The sequence below is a fragment of the Ooceraea biroi genome, chromosome 3 (assembly GCF_003672135.1).
Source record: "Ooceraea biroi isolate clonal line C1 chromosome 3, Obir_v5.4, whole genome shotgun sequence".
Lineage (NCBI taxonomy): Eukaryota > Metazoa > Arthropoda > Insecta > Hymenoptera > Formicidae > Ooceraea > Ooceraea biroi.
Window position 1 is genome coordinate 18,092,339 of NC_039508.1, and position 22,063 is coordinate 18,114,401.

The 22,063-nt window shown below is 35.1% G+C and overlaps 2 protein-coding genes and 1 long non-coding RNA gene across 14 annotated transcripts; 1 reads left to right on the forward strand and 2 right to left on the reverse strand.

Moving 5' to 3' along the window:
* Nucleotide 1: 1 nt before the first annotated feature.
* Nucleotides 2–2,045, reverse strand: LOC105280651 (NAD-dependent protein deacylase Sirt4). 6 transcript variants are annotated; one of them, XM_011341328.3, is made up of 6 exons: nt 1,903–1,982; nt 1,640–1,650; nt 1,455–1,575; nt 1,059–1,335; nt 686–968; nt 2–549 (listed from the first exon to the last, which is right to left on the reverse strand). In XM_011341328.3, exons 1-6 carry the CDS (start codon nt 1,904–1,906, stop codon nt 208–210), a joined length of 1,038 nt encoding a protein of 345 aa, XP_011339630.1. In that variant the 5' UTR covers nt 1,907–1,982; the 3' UTR covers nt 2–207. The 6 variants fall into 6 exon arrangements, with proteins under 6 accessions (XP_011339630.1, XP_011339633.1, XP_011339632.1 ...); XM_011341331.3 differs by lacking the exon at nt 1,640–1,650 and having other exon boundaries at nt 1,905–2,045; XM_011341330.3 differs by lacking the exon at nt 1,640–1,650 and having other exon boundaries at nt 1,882–2,023.
* LOC105280653 lies at nt 1,695–6,127 on the forward strand. Of its 2 annotated transcripts, XR_894158.2 has the most exons (3): nt 1,695–1,810; nt 1,955–2,053; nt 2,320–6,127. It is a non-coding gene; the product is annotated as an uncharacterized LOC105280653 (long non-coding RNA). The 2 variants fall into 2 exon arrangements; XR_003406392.1 differs by lacking the exon at nt 1,695–1,810 and having other exon boundaries at nt 1,947–2,053.
* Nucleotides 5,003–20,108, reverse strand: LOC105280649 (eukaryotic translation initiation factor 4E transporter). Of its 6 annotated transcripts, none has more exons than XM_026968645.1 (16): nt 19,096–20,105; nt 16,354–16,451; nt 16,131–16,204; nt 15,780–16,047; nt 14,795–15,697; nt 14,335–14,686; nt 14,104–14,237; nt 13,950–14,030; nt 13,662–13,832; nt 13,353–13,589; nt 12,300–12,486; nt 12,083–12,154; nt 11,414–11,689; nt 9,402–9,572; nt 8,810–9,208; nt 5,003–8,198 (listed from the first exon to the last, which is right to left on the reverse strand). In XM_026968645.1, the coding sequence occupies exons 1-16, from the start codon at nt 19,301–19,303 to the stop codon at nt 7,951–7,953; spliced, it is 3,879 nt and encodes a 1,292-aa protein (XP_026824446.1). In that variant the 5' UTR covers nt 19,304–20,105; the 3' UTR covers nt 5,003–7,950. The 6 variants fall into 6 exon arrangements, with proteins under 6 accessions (XP_026824446.1, XP_026824445.1, XP_026824444.1 ...); XM_026968644.1 differs by having other exon boundaries at nt 13,353–13,586; nt 14,104–14,240; nt 19,096–20,103; XM_026968643.1 differs by having other exon boundaries at nt 14,104–14,240; nt 19,096–20,102.
* Between the last annotated feature and the right edge of the window lie 1,955 nt (nt 20,109–22,063).

The window sequence follows — 22,063 nt, forward strand, 5'->3', positions numbered from 1 at the left end:
CAAAAGTACTTGTTTATTTATACCTTTTTGAATCAAAGATTTATTAGTTATTGTACACATTATACATGTGTTTTATGTGTAAGGTATACCTCACAGATAATTATTTCTTACCATTCAACAATTAATAAATTATTAATTGTAATAAATTATTGTAATAATTATTAATTATTACAATAAGATAAATTTAAAATTTACTCTCTACATTTGTCATCTTTCAGATTTGATTGCAATATCCGGTTGCCAAGCCTTTGTTAGAATGTCACCGCATCTTCCCTCCACTCTTAAATGCGCTAATTTGTCAGCTCTAGTTTTGCCAATGTTTACTATCGCTATTGACTTCTTGATGTCAACCGCTTGTAGTACGATTCTATATGCGGAGAATGTAGTAAGAGTCGTGCCCAAGATTAATAGAGCATCCGAATTTTCGACGTTAGCTTTCACATTTTGTACTATGTCACGCCGTACATTGTCACCGAAGAATACGATATCCGGTTTCAAGATACCACCACATTTATCGCAATCAGGAATGTTAAAATCTTCTACTTGTGCCTGTTAAGTATATTTTGCAATGAAATAACATAGAATATATATATATATATATATATATATATATAATATATATAAATATAGGAGACCCTTATATAATGGAAGATACATTTCGCCTAATATGAGCTGCATATATTACCTGTGTTAACTCCACATCACCATCAGGTCTTATCATTTGAGTGGTTGCAGTCATAGATGGATTAAGTATCCGGAAGATTTCCTGAAGTTCGTATCTGCATAGTTTGTAATCGCAATTAAGACACATTACTCTAAATGCTGTTCCATGCAACTCTATTACTTTTTTACTCCCTGCTTTCGAATGTAAATTGTCAACGTTCTGCGTGACAATGCATTCAACCTTTCTGATACATTCCAAATCTTTTAACATCTTATGTGTAATATTTGGTTTAATGGATGAAAATCTACGGAGATCACATAAACAATCATTAAGATCTCTTAATTTATTAGTTATCCCAATTTATTATTTTTCGCAAAAATGTGTTTACAATAACCTTGGCCATCCGACATAATTCCTGGCCCAGTATCTTCTTCTGGCAGCTTCACTGTTGCAAAATTCTTTATAAAGAATCGGTTCATGATTACTTCGAGCATAAAGTCCAACCTCCGCCGATCTATAATCAGGAATACCGCTTTCCGTGGATATCCCTGCCCCAGTTAATATACACAAACGATTATGTCCATCAATAAATTCTCTCAACTTTATCACGTCTTCCATTCTCGTCGGGTCGCATTTTGGAACGAATGCAAGACTTGATTTATATAAACGCGCTGCAAAGTGGCACAATATCTGAATGTAATTTTTTTATATAATTATAAAACATAAATCTGACTGACATGACATGGAATTAAACTAATCTCATTTAGATATGATCAAGCATCACACTTACAGAATCCTGACATAATAGTCGTATGTGCGGAAAGACCTTGCATCGTGATAAATATACTTTGTTGTAATCGTGATGTACGATTGATCATTCTGTCAAAGTATCCATGAGCATCAATCTGTATCTATAAATATTAAAAGATCTCATCATATTTCTTGTATGTATGTACTACATATTTCATAACTAACAAGAAAATTGTGTTTATGAAGTTGAGGTTATGTTGTCCCGATAGGGTCAATCAGTGAACGTGATTATGCTCTGTACGCGAAAGCACTTCTATATCACCGATGTCGCCTGGTTTCCTAGAGCAGAGAGAGACCAGTTTATATTATATCAAAATAAATGTGATGAAATTGCCGGTAGGGTCAAAATAACCTCAACTTTATAAACACAATTTTCTTGTTAGTTCTTTCTTGTTTCGTCTACCGACGATTGCATGTTCTTGTATTGTACATGTAACTTTAATAAGCGGGCATAATTGAATATTCTTTTTCTTCTTATAGATTTATAAAGAGATTAATATTTTGCGACGCATTAGTGCTATTCACAAATCAGAAGTTTAGTCTACGTAAGGATTGGTTAAGCACTGTTTCTCAATTTAGGTAATTATTTTCTTCATGTAGAAGTAGAAATTAGTTATTGCATTTCTGTAATATTATTATAAAAATTATAAAATATATTTTTTTTTAATTTCTTGCATATATTTTTCATAATATATTTTGTGTACACATTTCGTATTTATCGTGTTTTATAAAAAGAAATGTTTAAAAATCTCAACCGCATACACACACATTAGTATACCTTATTAATAAATAAATTTATTTATTAAAAAATAAATAATTTCTAAAAATATATTACTTTTTTTTAGGTGTAATAGGAAAACATCAAAATACGACTAATGAAGACATATCAGCTCCAATTTATAATAACAAAACTATAAGCAATCTATAAGTTTATAATAATTATAAGAAATTAATAATAAAAATATTTATTTTAAACATAAATAAAAATAGAGTACAAATTCATTTAACCTCAGTATAATTTAATCTACTATCTGGATTCAAAAAATTAAAATTGTAATATTAGGTCGTTGCATTTTGTATCGTATTTCTGTGTATTATGTAATTTCTGTCGTATTTTTGGAAAAAATATGCAGCACAATTTTTAAATGTTAAAAAAGTTATATATAAACGGTTTTACAGGAATTTAACAAGAATTCCTATCAAACGCCCAATTGTTCGACTGCCATATCACTTGATATAATGGCGGATTTTCATGCTCTAGTCTAGAAAAAGGATTAACCGCTCGCACACGTGTTTTAATTATAATTATTTAATGCTTTTTCTTTATTTAAAAGAAATCAATAAAAAAATAAAAAATAAGTGAAAAAAGAAAAAAGAACATTTCAACTTGGAACCTGACGTAGGTTTCACGTTGGGACGATTTTTATCGTTAAACATCTTGGTAATCTTAAAGACTAAATGTTGAAATTTAAGGTGACCTCAGTGGTATCAATGACCTTGATATATTGTCAAGGACATGACACTGACTTGCAGAAAGTTTTTAGCCGTCGCTCGTTGTTTATTAAAAAGTTATTAACAAGATAAGTTTATAAAAAATCGCCCTTAATCTTATTATTTACCGAGTCAAGTTACAAATTGTGTGTTCTGTAGTAAAATGACTTTCTCAAATGGAGGCTCTAAAACTACCCTTTCCGTTATGGAAGTAACATGTCAACTCGAGATAACTCGAAAACAGACATTTCTAAATGACAAATTGGAATAATAAAAACAGCAATTATAGTTTCATGTATTTATTTGACATTTTTTTGACTTCACATAATATAATATTTAGTAACTTTATATATTTACAGATCATCGACTCAGTGCATAGTCTAAACGTACTTTGCTCGGAAATCGATTTATTTACAAAAATGCGTCTGAATTTTTAATGGAACAATCTTTAAGTCTGCAAATACAATGGAACAATATCTCATCCGCTATATTTTTCCATTCAATCAAAACAGAAACGTAATCATCGCAATTGCACTTTGCAGAAAAAGATTTTTAAGTGACGGCTCTCTGCATTTTATTTATAACTCCGGCCATTTTTCCACACGTTTCGCACCGAATATTGATAAATGAGCTCTTCACAATTTTCAGAAATAAAGTTACATGTAGACACCAGAAATTTTGCATAATACAGCAATCCTTCAAAAACGCTTTAACATTCTAGAAAAGAAATCTCCCTTCTACCCGCCGTTGTAATATTATCTGTGAAACCCTGACGGCAAAATGGGGTGTCTGGTAATAAAGTTAATTACTCCAAGGCTCGTAAAGGCTCGTGAGCGTGTTGAGTTGAATAAAAAAGCTCTATCATCTTCCAAACAATCACGTAAAATTTTTAAGTATCAAATAAAAAGGATTAGCAAGTGAGAAGACATCTCAGACGACGAGGCGTAGCACTCTACGGTAGCGACCTATTAGAAAATATTAAAAAAGGACGCTAGCAATGCATTGTTTATCCTCCCCTCCTTTGCCGCGTATGTTTATTGCTAGGTAATACGGTCATTTGATTGGCGTGTCGAGAGTACTCCACGTATCACCTCAGCGCTCATTTATTAATCCTTTTTACTTAATATCTTATTACCTTCATTACCAGACACCTTGTATATGCATGTAAAGTATCCCTTAAATTCGTAAATTCTCAGCTGGAAATTTTAAAACTGATTAAATTGACTCACGTCAAGAATTATTTCAACTTATTTGATTGCTTAATCGAAAAACTGATTTATGTAAAACATGCAATTTTAGTTTTGAAGTATTCAATATCCTTTACTTTCTTTTTTTACCGTGTGTAGCAAACTAACAATTTCGATACTCAAAGAGATTCCATTATCTCTCTATATAAATATAAATAAACTCAGTACTTCTTTAATAAAAATCAACGCATCGATTTTTATTAAAAGGAAATTAAATCCATTATTACTCTATCGTACCATATATTATTTTTTGTAAATTTGGAAATATATGACAGTACCTTAAAACCCTTAAAAAACGCAATTCAATTAATGTTACATATTTAAATTTAAGACAGTTATTAGAGACAATATTATGGGTGAAATGAAAAGCACTGTCTTAATTTGTAACGCCGTACATGTGTGTGTGTGTGTGGGTGTGTATTTATACATATTACACACGCGCGCGCGCGCACACACACACACAAAAGTAGCATTGAAACAAAAAACATTCCCGATGGTATTTGCATTAAGATATCATGGTGACACGACTCAAAGGTCCTTTACTCTTTGTTCTAATACACTTTGTACATTTATGGACGCTTGTGCAAGCTTAACTCTGATGGATCGGTCAGAGATATCAATCTAAACAATCGTGCTTAATATGATCTTCAAAAATTAAAGAATACGACGAAAACGAAAATGCTATGAAACGAGATCTCTTTCTCTCTCTCTCTCCCTTTCCCTTTCTGTCACATGTGACATCATGCAACACTTACAGTGCCATATTTGTAGGTTTCTTTTCTTTTTTTACTGATTCTACAACAAACGCGACAAATACAGTTAGCGCGATGTTAGAGTCCCATAATGCCGTTCTGCATTTTTCAGATTTCACTCAGAGCAACTTTCGTTGCAATGCAGACGCCTTAAATTCTGTAATTGTAATTTAATTTGTTTAACGTATGTATGCTATAGTGTCATATTTATGAGTCATTTACATGCAGTGTCTCTCTCTAACATGCTCACTTTCCCCGTTTTCTGAGCGCATTGATTAATATATATTTCCATATATATTAATATATTAATCCACATTTGCGAGATTATTGAACACAGGCAGACGTTACGAACAAAGCTTAATAGTAAACTGTCCTTTACATTATATCACTATGTTGAGGCAATTTTATAGATTGGATAACAAGTGTTTAAAGGATTGTAATTCATATTAATCTTTCATATCTAAAAACAAAAAGCATAGCTATAATAGTAACAGCATGCATATGGATCGATGTAGTGACCCTCTAATAAGAGTCTGGCCATAAGAGCGATTGGGTCAAAATCGTGCGAGAGAGAAAGATGAATTATACTCATCTTTCTATAAGATGAGTTATACTACAAGATGAGTTATACTCAAAATGAGTTATACTCATTGAAATGTAGCGTGGACTATCTGTAGCGCATGCGTGAGCACATGCGTAGCGAATATATATATATATCTTTCTCTCTCGCACGATTTTGACCAAATCGCTTATGGCCAGACTCTTATTAGAGGGTCTCTAGATCGATGTAATCAGAAATGTAACGTTTTTGCTATATCTGATATAAAAGACTTTGAGTTGTATAATTTTCTCAAAGTTATGTTATTATGGCATTTTTTGAAATTAGTGATATTACATATAAATAAGCTTATAATTTTATATGTATAAATCTAAAGAATTTTACTTATTATCTTTTTGCTGGATTGTTAAACAAGTGTTTGTGTTAAGTAAATGGATCTCATGTTTCTGATATAAGTCCTTATAGAGTTACATGCTTTTATAAAAAGAAAATATCATATGCAGTAAAATAAAAACTGTTGATTGTAATTAATTAATGACTATAAATTTGAATATATAAAATGCGTCGATATGAATGCCATGCAATTAGAAAAAAAAAAAAAAAATAAAAGACGCGGACAAATGTTTCAATGCAATAATTTTTGCAAATTATTTTGTCTCTTCCAAAGTATAATTAAAAAAAATAATAAATTTAATTGCGCGTGCGTCTGCAATGAACCGTGGAAAAAGAAAAATGCAATTATGCGCGCATGATGAGACTCCAATGTATGTACGTAGTAAAATAGTAAGCAACGCTATCCTTCCGAAACATACGGCAAAGTAAGCCCTTGATAGTATTGTAGTTTTAATAACTAGCCTCACATAATACTCCGTTTGCAATTATAATGAAATTGTCATCACGCGATATCAATCAGATCGGAAAGACTAAATTAGGAAAATTAAATCGTAAACATACGTTGGCAACAGTTCGACAGACTTTACAAACTCGCAGAGATATCTTGTTTAATTTAATTTGGTTCTCTCTCTAGGCTGGTGGAATGTTGTCCCTTAATGAACTCCGCGATTGACTCTTTTACATATTTTCTGAGAATATTCTTGGACATTTCAGTCTATCTACCATTTTCGATCAGGATAATGATACTGCAACCTCACATGCTTTTCTACGAGAAAAGTACCTATTATATATGTAATTTCAATATATACATATATATGTGTGTATGTATATGTATATATTGATGAGTGTTATGTTTATCATTTTATCTTGTATGGTCTTTTAGTGTTAATAAAGTTGCATCGTTCGCGATAATACGTGTAGAAGATTATGTATGACACTCTCATCCCGTGCACTTGCAATCGGCTGGTAAATCACAAGTTCAAGGAGCTTACGTAATTATTTGCCTAAGAGAGTTTGCAAGTTCTATCGTAAATAAGCGAGCGATGCATTCTGTGAATAATATTAGATTGAACGTATATTCCATTGCTGCTGGTGGTAAATTGTTGTACATTGGACATCATACTTAACACACACACACACACAACACGCGCGCGCGCGCTTGGTGACAATGGTAGGAAATTATTCTGTTTTGTTACTCAGAGAACTAAGAGAAAATAATCGTTAAACCATACTTTTAATACAAAATATTGCATGATACGATCCTAATGCATCCTCATAATATTAGTTGCAATTGTACGTTACAAGTACCAACGACAAAACGAGATGAAATGAAGTGAAATATATTGAGAATAAACGCACATTGAAATTAATTACTTGCATTGCGAAATAATTTTTGAAACATTACCGAGGCACGAAACTTGCAGTCCTATCTTAGGCAAATAGAGTTCATCGTGTTGTCACTTAAAAAGCACACATATCAAGCTCTAACAGCTCGTCATAATCAACAATAAGAATTTTCATTTTTTTTCAGTCTTATAAGCAATACATCATCGTAGAAAGCTGTTTGCTTCATCCTTATCCATTAAACGATCCCGCTTCGCGTTCTTAATATCATACACTATCTCCTGTACATTTGTAATTTTTTTTTAATAACATTCCGAGAAATCTCTTGGAAAAATGGTTTCGCAAGCAACGTTGGCGATCTTCTCCGATGAAAAAAAATCTCGAAACAGAAATACCGTCGAAATCGTAATCGATTTTCCTTAATCGAGATATATAGCGGTTACCTCGATGAACTTGTCGATACGAAGACTTGATAAAAAGACCTACGTAGGTGAGCACCATGTTCTGTAATTTAGCAGCGTGTATTCGATATCCATATATGGAACACCGTATAGGAGTGCTTCGGACGTAAAGATAGACATATCATGAACAATATCGGCTGTTCGAGCAATAGCGGTAGATGCGTTTTTTATCCATGGAATTTCGCGTCTGTAAAATTGAAACTTATAATCCGAGTTACTGTATATCACTTTAGTTATGCACTATAGTTGATGCGTGTTGAAGTCTTTCAAGCTCCTCCAACGACAGGACGTTCGTCTGCGCGAGCTCCGGGAGCTTGCCGGCTCGAGCTTGTGCCAAGAGTTCCGGACTGAACCATCGCGCGAGTTGATTAGACGTTGGCGAGAGATCACCCCCGTTACTACCGACGAATCCAAGGCCCGGTGAAGACTGACGGCCAACCGCCATGTTCAACTGCTGTGATCGCATCGTTCGACCATCTGTACACATAATTTAACAAGAATGCAACGACCCATTAATCATTTAGGGGCAAACTTCTCATTACGTGAAACAACTAGAGTAAGATGTTAAATAATAATTCGCTGATGATATTATCTATATATAATCTGTTAACAATGTATAAGACAAAGCATTTCTTAGTGTAGTTAATAATTGTTTACTTAGTTTAATCCGAAGGTAAATGGTGGCAAGATAGGATTAAATAAGGGAGAGTTAACGCACAGTGGCTTGTTATTACTCCGATTTTGGAACACCGTTACATGCAATTTGATTTGGAAGAGGAGAACCTGAAAATCAATGTAACGGAATAAACAAAGAAATTCAGAATTCATTGAGTATCAGTTATTATTACCAGGGTTGGATAACTTCATTTTTTTTCTTTAACCAAGTTAAGTTTAAAGTTAATGACCCGGAAATTAACTAAGTTAAGTTAAAAGTTAATAACTTTTTAACTATTTAACTAGTTACTACCCAACCCTGGTTATTACTGAAAATTGAAGGCGGAGCAGCTGACAATTGGACTCGATAAATACACGATCAATGGAACGTTTTAATAGAGATTATTCCGAAATTTCGATCACAATTTCGTTACCTGCACGATTGGCATTGTAGTTTTGGTTCATGACAAGTTGCATCGGTGTATTCACAGTCCGCTGAGCCGATTGTTGTATGTTAGCAGTCCCATGCGGCGGCGGCGGTGGTGGTTGTTGCATATTAACAAGATGAGACGGAACTTGTTGGCTTGTTTTCATTTGAGTATTTAGAGTATTCGATCTCTGACTCATAATCGAGTTCTGCGCGATGTTGTATTGCGAAACATTGTGATGCGGTAGAGAAGTAGCCATCGTGTGCTTCGACCGTGGTGGATTGTTGTACACGTTGGAGATTGTCCTGTGTTGATGTTGCTGGAAATCCTGTGCATTTCCCGCGTTGTATTGGAACTGATTGCCGCTAGTGTTGCTATTATTACCACCTTTCACTATAGGTCGACCTAAAATTAAAATTATGGAAAGTTAACACAGTTGACAACTACATTTCGCATCGTTATAATCTTAAAACAATCAAGATTTCTTAAATGGTATTTTTTTACAAAAGAAAATAAAGCAAGAAATTAATAAAAATAATAAATAATAAATAATAAAATTTCCGGTTTGTTAAGTTTAACAAAAAGAGAAAAAATATACCTGGATGTTGCTTAAGTGATGGGTTCGACCACGTCGGTTGAACAGACTGCGGTCGCAACGTGGTGTGTCTTGAAAGAGCTCCCTGCGCGAGTAACTGAACCGCAGATTGAATTTGTTGCATCTGAGAAACCGGAGTTTGTGTAGGTAATTTTGATGGGTCATTGCTGCTTCCTGTACACAAATATAAAATAATTTTATTTATTAAAATTATATAAGCAAGTAATAAACCTTGAAAAATGCGGCTGTTGATCCATACATTTTTATCATTTGTTTTACACTATTACAATGTTTGATCTCGAGTTGGATTCCAGCTAATTCAATATTGAGAATCCAAAATGGAGCCGAAACATTCAAATATATTTATAATATTATCGTACAACGTACAAAGTGATAAAAATATACCGACAACCGCCTATCATGTTTTACTTGCTCACATAATATAAATATAATTATATATAAATAGAATTAGTAATTTATAATATTTGTATGAATATATCAATTCAAAGTGCAAATGTTTCCTTAATTATGTTAATGAAAAAGTTGTTATAATAATATTGCATTTAAACATTGGATAAATATAAATAACATTAGAAATTTATGTTAGAATTATAAATTTTGTATCAATTTCTCTCATTTTGACAAATTCATGTAATTCTTCATTTTGATCAACTTCCACAATTCAATTTACTTAATACTATTTTTTGGGATAAATTACAAAATACTTTAATTATTCAAATAATTTACAATATTTATAACTACTTTTTAATTATTTATATATAGAGTTATATTATGGCGTCTTATTAATCAACTATGTAATCAACTCTATAATAATATTGAATGTCTGCGTATATTAGATTTATTTCCCAAAGTGCACTCACATGCAATTTACTAAGCATAAAACGAAATAGAAAGATAAAAATTATGATTACTTATTAAGAAGAAATTGTAATGTGATAATGAGGGAAGGAGAAAGCAAGGAGGATTGCAGAGAGAGAGAGCATAAGCATAAGCATAAGCATAAGCATAAGCATGAGCATGAGCATGCGTGCGTACGTATATGTGAACACACATGTATAAAGAGGAGTTAAAGCAGATAAAATAAATCAAGAAAGCTTTTTATTATTAAAAAAAAAAACCTAATTCCAGTATATTATTCAAATGCAATAAATTCATATTAAGAAATAAAGAGTTTATTTTATAAAGTGCTTGGTTGTATCACATATAAAATGAAAATAAAATTATCTGTCACACATTAGAGAGAGACATCTTCCAATTTCCAAGCATCACACTAGATATTGAATGAAGAAACAAAACGATTGCTTTTCATTAGAACGCAAAAAATAATAAAAACAAAACTATATAGCTTTAAACAACGACGGACAATCACTATCTCATGAAATATCAATGCGCACTTTATAAAATTCCTCATGAAATGAAAACTTTTATGAAAAAGCGCAATTAGACATTTTTCTCGTGGATTGCAAGCGAAGTAACGTTTTGCGAATCAATGTTTCCTACGTCGTCTAACGTTGCAGATGTTGTCAAATTATCATGTTCATTTATCAGAGTCTCGGACGATTCTTTTAACGCCTCATTAAGTGAGACACAACTGTTGTCGTTGTTGTTGGTATCTTTGTCTTTGTCAACATCTACTGTATTAGACTCTTTTGCTTCTACGTCGTCGTTTGGATTTTCATTAACATCAAGGAAGACATTTTCCTTTACTGTGTTAATATTCAAATCATCATTGTCCGTATCTTCTCCCTGTTCCGTTGAACGCGAATGCCTGATTTTTACTGCCGATTCCTCCACGCCAAGAACGACATTGCTATTCGTACGATTCATAATGGAACGCAAAAAGATCATTTTGAGAGTCGCATTTTCTACTTGATTTACAGAATTGGAAAATTTTGGCAAATCGATGGAAGAAGCGGCAGAATGACTAGTATTATCGTTATCATTTGCAAAAGTGATAGAAGAAATTGTTTTCACTTCGTGGAATTGATTCGCACCATCAGGTTCCTTGTCAGCAGTCATTTTACGTAGAACAGAGGTTGGCGTGAAAGCGAGCGGACTCGCTGTTTGCTTAGCTGGCGAGTTAATGGGGCTCGACGCGCGCTGTTGAACCTGCTGCTGCTGCTGTTGTTGCTGTTGTTGTTGCTGCTGATCCTGCCGCTTGCGGAAATTCTCACGTTGTTCCTCCAATTTCTTCTTAATTAAAGCACTTTGCATTATAGATTGAGTGTGCATAACAATCTCCCGTGGTGAGGGCACTCTGTGCGGTATCACTGTTTTAATAATAATTTATGTATGAAATTTTTTTTAACATTTTGATCAATTTTATGTATGATTTTGTGTATGTGTGTGTGTGTGTGTGTGCGCGCACACGTGTAAATGGTTAAAATATGGGAGCAACTTATCAAGTATTACTATAAAAACATTACTACAAAAACGATTTTTTCATTAACTTCTAAAAAATGTTATATTGTTTTGCTTATTGTTTCAAAATTTTATATTTAAATATATATTTAAAACAATAAAATTTTCTTTTTCCGCATATATAAATCCGTATTACATATCCCGTATATATAAATCTAGTTTAAAAATCTCTATATAAAGATAGAAAAAATAATTTAAAACAAAATAGAAAAACAAAAAATTTGTTATATTTACTGTATTACCTGGATGTTGTACCGTTAAAGTACTAGGACTAGCGGCCAAATTTGGTGATATTACTGGAGGTGGACAATAAGCTGCATTCCAAACACAAAATACGAAGTCATTTAATTTGTAATAAAATTTCGAGCTTCTAATTCTTTTTTACTTGACGTTTGGGACGAAGAGATGCGAGAGAAAGGAGAAAGAGAGGAAAACCTACCCTTGCCCGTATAAACTTACCATTATTCATCGGAGATGGAATTCTCTGTTGCTGTTGCTGATACAACATCTGTTGTAGAATATGATCTTGAGCGGTAGGAGCGGCAGCAGGATGCGAATGCGGACTTATAGTGCGAGGTGTGGTGCCACCGTACATTTTTAGAATGTTTACTAGCACTTCTCGATGGCGATGCTGCATCGCAGGATTCTGTTAACATATAAATTACACAGGACACAATTAATAAAAAAAATCTTTACATTAAAATTTTATAATATAATCCTATATTGCAAATAATCTAAAAGTTCTATAATATATCGCTTAATTTATTACGCTTCATTATTTCTCACAAAGAATGTTCTAGCAGTTCAGAATTTAATTGCGAGAAAATTACAAAATATAAAACATAAATTGTATTTTTTAATAATTTTAAACAAGTCTTAACCTGCTCGTAATAATAATAATGTGTCTGTGTGTCCGTCTTAGAATAAATGGTCTTGATATCTTAACAAAAATTCGTAGAACTAGCGTATCCTTTGATGTTAATAGTTATTAGTTAATCTGCATTTAATACTCTTTTGTATCAATATTTAGTACCTCATTACATGTATTATGCCACTTATACGCGCGCGCGTACTCTATTTTACACATGTTTCAGCTAAATATTCCATATATTCATAGTCAAGAAGAGTGTGTGCAGTTAACATCCCGACATAAAAATTCTACAGTTCTAATTAGAATTCTTTATCATTTAATAATAGAGTTCCAGCGATTAACACTACCATAGTTTGCAGAATGAGAAAGATAAAATTGGATGCTAATTTCGCATCCGGTTTTAAAATCGATTTTAAAATAATTCTGAATAACTTTTATAGGCTTTCTTTTAGAATACTCCAGAGCTTCTAATAAGAAAAACGATATTTTTGACATTGAATAAAAAAAGAAAGCAAATAAGAACAATTGTAAGATTATAAAATAAATAAGAAACAATTACACTGTTGAAGAATGAAGGAAGACTAAAAAACTAACAATAAGAGTGAATATTCAAGATAAAAGATTGATCAAGAATAACTCACTTGCAACTGTTGTATTAGATGTTGCCTAGTAATCTCTCCTTGCTGTAAACCTTGAATAATCGCTTGAGCCTCCGGCCGTTGCAAGAGTTCTTGGCTTGACGGAATATTATTTATCATCATTTGCATCTCTGCTGGTACCGGACTAACACCCATCATTCGCTGATTGTTCATCATCATTGACAGCATATCGGAATGTCGTTGTTTCTGCTGCTGCTGCTGCTGCTGTTGTTGTTGCTGCTGCCAATATATTATTCATAAGAATTTATCGATAATATATTGAAGAAACTGCGGATAATGAACGCATCGTACCTGTAAATGCAAGACTTTCATAAGATTCTCATGTTGCATCTGAGCTTGATGTGGATGTTGAGCAGGACCAAGGGGTCCAACGTGATTAAACGTTGTCGTATGAATTGGTTCTGCGGGCGGTTGCGGATGTGGCATAGGTGGCTGTTGAGTTTTCAGTTGCGAGTTGAGTAACTGAAAAGGAAGAATGCATTACTATATGCAGCGCTCTTAATATAACGAAAATAATTAAAATAATTAAAATAATACAATAATAACAATAAATAATTAATAATAATAATACAAACTCACTTGCATTAACGTTACAGGTTGCTTCTGAGTAATAGGTCCGTTAGCTGCAGGGACAGCTTGGCCTCCAGTCACTTGAGCAAGCTGAATAATTCATTTGGGTAAATACAAAGTGAAGTGAAGCCAAATAATAATAACAACAACAACAATAGCATACCAGTTTCTTAAAAGCAGAGAGATCTTCTTCAGTCTTATTTACACGGGGTGTATCAGTCGAAGTCGCAGGTGGAGGAGCACCACCCCGCATGCGTGCTTCTAATTCTTCCAAACTGTGTACGACTTTTCCACCGACTTCTGGAAATAAAATTGATATCCATTATACGTTCACGTGATTTGCATGACAATATTATTATTATTATACACGTTTGTCAGACGATATTCATCTTACCCAGATCCTTGATGGAACAATTCTTCATCATGGGAATAGCCGTGTTAACCGCGTCACTTTGACCATTCTGATTTGCCTTGTTACCGCGATGTAGCATCTCGAGCAGTTTAACACCATTTGTGGCCGCATTGGTATTATTCGTCGTGTTGGCCGGAGAAATCGGGGCAAAGTAGGTGTTCGATTCCGTCACCGATGGGATTTGAATGTTTGGTTCGGTAATGTCGTTCAAGAGATTGTTCAGTAATTCGTCTTGTATGGAAGCTCTGCGACTGTCCGCTTGTTGAATTGGACTCTCCCTCTTGAACCACTGGCTGAATCGGGATCCGGTGCCGTCGCTGGAACCAACTCCGTTCTACGAAAGAGAGATGTTTGTTTGAGCGACAAAATAAAATTATACACATACATGATTATTCTGTGTATCGTCGAATGAAGATACGGAAATAATTGAAAAGCGACTCACTGTCAACAGTCCAGAAACGCCCGGGAACGTATCGGATTTTAGAAACTCATCCAGATTGAAATCGGGATGCGAATCATCTTGATTTTGATTCGAGCTAGAGTTCTCCGCTGACTCGGACATAACCGGTTCGGTCACGGTGCTCTCGTTAACGTCGTTCTCTTTGATTTGAGTTTGTTCAGTCTGTTCAGAGATTGGAGAGTGCGGTGCCGCTACGGTGTTGATAGGCTGATCCATGACGGTCGGCGTGCTGCGTCCCTTCGGGCCCAGCGAGTTCTCGCTGGATTTCTCGTCCTTCTCCGTGGCGTTCTTCTTGTTTCGCTTCTTCTGAGCAAGAGTCTGCTTCTTGTTTTTGGCATTGGAGTTACCGACGTTCACCGCCTTCTCCTCCGGAATATCCTCGAAGCCTCTCAGCTCGATCGTGTCGTGCTGAGACGTAGGTCCAGAGCTGAACCATTCGGGCTCATCCGACTCGCGATTATCACTGTAAGTCCGTCGACGATCATGGCCGAACCTCTTCTCGCGTCCGCGATCCTTGTCGCGGTCCGCTGGATGATTGTTCCGCTCGTTTCGCTCCACTCCTCTGTCACCGCGATCGCGCTCCCTCTCGCCGCGATCCCCGTAGTCCCGGCCGAATGATCTCCGCTCGAATCTGTCGTCCCGTTCGCGCAAACTGTCACGATCGCGTTCCCTCTCCCGCAGATCGCGTTCCCTGTCCCGCTCCTTCGCGTCACGATTATCCCTGTTATCACGATCGCGCAGGGAGCCGCCGACGATCGTGCCGGATCTAAATCCGTAATCCGCGCGCTCGGGCTCGATCTTTTCAGCTTCCGATCTAAAGTCCCATATATCCCGTGTCAAAATCCTGCCGCTACCAATTCGACGAACAGGTTCACGATGGCTAACCTGTGAAATCATAAATAAATAAATAAATGTAACATTTATGTTATTGTGCTTTTAAGACCAAACAGATGGTAAACCTACATACCTCTGTTTTGCCTATTGGACTCTCCGGACGTCGACTTGGCGGCTGATTCACGTTGACGAAACATCCCGAATTAAAACTTCTTCGCTGAGGGCTCAAAACGATGCCGTCTTGTTCCTTACGTATTCGGTCCCGTGGATCGCCATTACTACGTCGTTTACTATGATTCTCAGTGATTTGATCACTACGTCCAGTCCTTTCCTCTTTCGGGGGTGTTTCGCTGCGCTTTCTGTCCGAGTGCCAACGTTCGGGATCCCAAACACCTCGTGAGCTGCGAAATAAATCATAATTATTAAAACAATGCTAGAAAAGTACTTGCAAAGCGGGAGGATCGTAAATTTCGGTGATACGCACTTGTTATAAACGTTTTCTAAAAATGAAGGCCGGCGTTTAGATAATTGTAAATTTTTTATCAGCATCAGTTCCTCCTGGAAACAAAAAGTACAGATTACATACGTATACATGTGCATACACTGTACACATACATACTGTTACACTAAACATGCTTCAACAAATTATTGGAAAATAAATTTCAATAACAGGACATTTTTTAAACGCAATTTACAAATATATTTACCCGAGAATACTGAAACTGAGGTCTAGAACGGCCTACTTCCATGATCGAAGTATCGGTCACCTCTCCAGCCACCGACATTGATATAATTGCTTCATCTCCTGTAAAATAATAAACAAAAATTAATTGTTAATTGTAATATAAAATTAAACGTTGGTAAGACTAATTAATCTCGATCTCAACGATCTCATCTGGATCCGATCGAAACTTGATAGAAATTTGCTGAAAATGTTGAGATTTGTTTTGCACGGACCTTCTAATCTTCTACCGAGTTGAACGATAAAAATAGTTTGACATTAGACGATTGTACTTACGGAAAGTCACCCGTTTTAAAGGATTAACCGATTTGTTTTTGCGAAACCACCGGCAAGATCTAGTCTGCATAACTAGGGTGTCTAAAAAGGGAGACCCAGTCGGCCCGACTAGCGGACGCTTCCGCGGTCGTCGATACCAATTCGAACCGATAAAACGATTAACGGCGATTAGTCTCATCCTAAATTATTCGTCCCGTCTTAAATAGACCAAATGAAAGATGATACGAAAGCCTTTCTGATCTGTTTGATCGTTCCGCTCTGTCTAACCGTCGTTGTGTTCCCTCGCGCAACCTTCTCGGCGATATAAACAAACAGCCGAAGGACAAACAGTCAACGAATTCCTAAATTGGCGTTCCGTCACAAATACATCAGTCTTTGAACCATTAGAAATCCCTCTTCACAAAGGATACAGGTTTAAAAGGTTTTTCTTTTTAATATTGAATATATGTAATAAAATTCTAAGTATAAGATCTAATTAACAGAATGTTTTTCCGTTGACCTCGAAATCGATGAGACGATTTTGATCTTGAGGACTCGTCTCAGAATTTTACGTTAGAAATAATAGTCAATTTTGTGTGTGTGTGTATGTGTGTCTACTGTTTATGTATCACTCGCGCGAGTCGCGATACCCGAGAAGTATACACGTATATAAACAGTTCTGTAAGCAGGCACGATGCAGACTGAGTAATTCAAAGTATTTGCAGGCAAGATAATACTTTCACGAGCCAATCAAAGCTTACTTTCTGAGAAGACCCTGGATAAGGGCACACTTGATTGGTCACAGAGATGGTTTAAATATAACTAATTTCTATCTAGAGAGATAAATTTCGAAAAATTATACTTATGCGTGAAATGTGTGTGTACAGAAATTTTCACTATAATAATATCATTATATCGTATTAAAATATTTACAAAAAAAACTTTGCTAAAATGAAAATTTATTTCACTATCTTGTGAAAAGTACATCAGAAATGAAGCATTTTATTAATTAAACAAATGTACATCTGTTACTACTTAAATATAAATATGATGTACATTTGTTTAATTACTAAAATGCTTTATTACATTTTCTATACATGAACAAACGAACAAACTGAATAGAAGACTGATATGAATTAAGACAAAAAGAAAACAGAAAAGAAAATTCTTAATTCTAAATCTAATGCTAATCCATATCGATATTATAAGCTGTAAATATGTTCTACGTAATACGTATTAATAAAGATAAGAAAAACATTCTGTTAACTAAAGTCCATTAATGTAGAACATCATTACAGTCTGTCTATACACAATGTGCATATTGAAAACAGTTAAATTAAAAGAAATCACAGACAAATGATAAAATCAATGAAGATGAATCGATTCTAACTTGCTATGCTGATATGTATGTCAGTTCTTAATTCTTATACGCAACAATCAGCAAATTTTTAGAACACATTTTTAATAAGCTTTTCATGAAATGTCACTCTGAATGTATAATTGCATGAATAAAAAAAAGCATTTCAAACACTATCCTTAACATCATCATGACAGTCATCGACTGTCAATGACTAATATACAATATGTTAAGACACGTGAATAATATTTTATTCACACGCAATTATTTACACTTGTAAGATAACAGCTGTTGAAAAAACAAAACGGACACAATGCATTTTTGTAAAAAACTTAACTTAATATGTTTGTTTATTAAAATCATGAAAATGATTATGGGGAATCATAATAATTTAGTTTGAATGAACGGTCAGCTAACTCGCACCTGACAGCGATGTGTTAAGAAACTAAAATGAGCAACTAAATCCCTTTCTTTTATGTGTTTGGCATTAGCAAAATTCTATTTTATGAGATTTTATATCTTTGTTCGACTTAGCTGCATTCTTTCTTCAATCGCTTCTCTATAATTATACTCGAATGTATACTTATTGCACTTTTAGAAGTATAAACAAAGGCATAACTGCAAAAGATACATCAGTGCAGCGAAATGAATTAATCTTTCATTCCAACTTCTCACTTGACATCACAGTTCCTTTTAACTAATCTTATATCGAGATCAAACAGTTCAACTATACATTATACTTGAACATTACAAGTGTAACATATATATGAGTGTGCTTTGTACTGTATTAAGTGCTGCTATGTTAAAATAAAAAGTACATAAAATACGTCCAAGAAACCAACCGAATTTGCAAAATCCTAAACGAAATATTGGAAATAACTTGGGCCACAAAAAGTTGAAAAAGAGTCAACGAACTGATAACACACATTGAGGTTAATTTTTGATGCGAATCATTGGCGGCACCATGGGGTTTTCGTCGCTGCTACTGAGATTGCTACAATAAAGTCGAATCAAAGAAAACGTATGATAGGATAGTGATAATGATAATGATAATGATAATGATATTGATGATGATGATGAGCAATCAATTCTTACCTTCTTCCTTCTTTGTTATCGTTGTCATCGTCGTGGTTGTGGTCGTAGTCGTGGTCGTGGTCGTGGTCACGGTCATCGCCGCCGCCGCCGCCGCCGCCGCCGCCGTCGTCGTCGTCGTCGTCGTCGTCGCCGTCGGCGGTGGTGGTGACGGCGGTGGTGGCGGCGATGGCGGCTGCTGCTTGTCACTTGTCACAGATTCAACGGACATCGCGTCGCTAATTACGTGAACCCTCGTCGGTAGCGGGTAACGGATGTCCTACGCGCGGATATCGATATCTTCTCCGATTTATCGTTCCTTCAGGATCCTTTATGTAATCTCTGTACCTACGTCCTCGACGTACACGATGTACACAGGCAACAGCACGGACGCACGCACACACGCACGCACAAAACTCACGATGCGCGCGTTGCTAGACAGCTCGCTCGCGCACACACACACGATTAGGAAGATACACGCACACACACGCACGGAGCATCAGCACACTTAATTACACGCACAGAGTTTAAACCTTTAGCCGTGTATATATATATATATATATATATGTACGCTTATATATTGCTTAGTACTGCTTAGTATCACAGACTGGTATTATCTTTCTACGTGTCTCTCGTAGCTTAGCTAGCAATCGACGAACGTTGATTTTGGGAACGGAGCGACGTGTATCCTTCTCGTTCCGACGCGAAGAGATGAACGAATGAACGCGGACACGAGAGAGAGGGAAAGAAAATCGAGAAAAGGGAGGAGAAAAGGAAAACTCGAGCAAGAAAGGAAAGTGTTATGGGATATTGCGAGAGAGAGAGAAAGAGAGAGAGAGAGCGAGACTACCCGCGAAGCTGCACGATCGGGTGGGTTTCAACGGTTTTGCAAACGGCACGAGAACGTGATTTTCCCGACTCGTGTCGTCCAACGGTCATCTCATGTCACGGTCCACTTGCAGCTCCCTCGCGATCGTGGTCAGTCCATCGATTTCGTATCATACACGAAAAAAAACCTTCGTATACATACACGCACGACACTGGCTCTCGCTCGCGGTGCTATGCAAAAATAGAAAATGGCGTACGATCCCCCCCCTCCTCCACATCTGCCGCTGCTGTTTCTCGCAGTCGATCTACGACTACTTCGCGGCGATGCGATACGGTGAGTGTTACTGGTCGGGAAGATTAGAACGGAATGACGGAGTTTATAGCAGTGATTTCTGAAACGTAAAGAAAATACAGGGCTGTATTTATTCTTTCATAATCTTATAATCAGATAGACTTGTAAGTGTAAGCTTCAGATACTAATAGAATTTTCTTATTGGCTAATAAGTATCTAGAGATTATATTTAAGCCATGGTGGAAATAAACCAGGTGAAACATTCCCGAGATGCGCAGTCGTCCAAATTAATGGCGGCTCTCTCTGACCGATCAGAGATTTGGCTCAAACGCGAAAACAAATTATATAAATTATATAATAAAAAAAATAAATAATGTTTATTAATACAAATATTATAATTTTCTAATTTTATGATATAATAATTAATATAAAATTATAATTTTACATATTTAATTTTATTTGTATTACTACTATGCATTTTCAATATTGTGTTTGAATTCCGTACCAATCTTGAGACAAATTTTTGATTGGTTCTTGCCCGCCATTATGAGCACTGTTTCACTTTGTATATTTCCACCATGAGCCTAGTTTACACCGATCGTTTGATAACCGCCGTATAGTTAGCAGACAAATATGATAAATCTTTTTTTTTTAATTGCAATCGTTTGGGAATCGTTTGGCAAAGTTTAGGAAACCACTTTTAGAGTTTGGGAAATAATAGTTTTTTAATAATTAATGAAAATTAGTTGAGCGTATAGTTAGCAGACATCATTCCAAATAATTTTCTTTTTCGCTTATTTCAACGCCAAATCATTTGGGAAATACGCCTATAATGTTTTCAGAGTTTGGGAAATAATGATTTCCCCTCAAGATCCAGTTTAAAGTCATCAACCAGACCTGCAGTCAGAATCTAGGGACTTTTTGACTATAGGCTATATAATGGAAAAACATTTATAATCTTTGATATTTCTCATAGTTTTCCATTTCAATAATTTGGGAATCGTTTGGGAAAGTTTAGGAAACCACTTTTAGAGTTTGGGAAATAATAATTGCATCTCAAAATAAAGTTTCATGTCATCAACCAGACCTGCAGTCAGAATCTAGGGACTTTTTACTATAGGTTATATAATGGAAAAACGTTTATAATCTTTGATATTTCTCATTGTTTTCCATTTCAATAATTTGAGAATCGTTTGGGAAAGTTTAGGAAACCACTTTTGGAGTTTGGGAAGTAATGGTTTTTTAATAATTAATGAAAATTAGTTGAGCGTATAGTTAGCAGATATCATTCCAAATAATGTTCTTTTTCGCTTCTTTCAACGCCAAATCATTTGGGAAATACGCCTATAATGTTTTTAGAATTTGGGAAATAATAATTGCATCTCCAAATTAAGTTTCATGTCATCAACCAGACTTCAAGCCAAAACGCTAGGGATTTTTTGACCATACCCTATATAATGGAAAATGTTTATAATCTTCGATATATCTCATTGTGTTCTAATGTTTTCTATTGCAATCATTTAGGAATCGTTTGGGCAAGTTTAGGAAGGCACTTTCACAGTTTGGGAAGCAATAATTTGTATAATTAACAAAGATTAATGAAGCGTATAGTTAGCAGATATCATGCTAAGGGCCAATTTCTTATTCTTTGATCGCAAGGAAAATAGCAAACTGTGATTGGTCAATTCTACGATACATTTACGACTACAATTCATTGTAGACGGTCCTTTATGTGTCTTTGTGCTTTGACCTTACACCTACGTTGTATCCACTGGACCTCTTGAATCTCTAGTAGGATATTTACAATAATTTTTTCATAAATTTCGTAGAGCTTTCGAGAAAGTTTGAGTCAGTTATATCCACATTGATCTA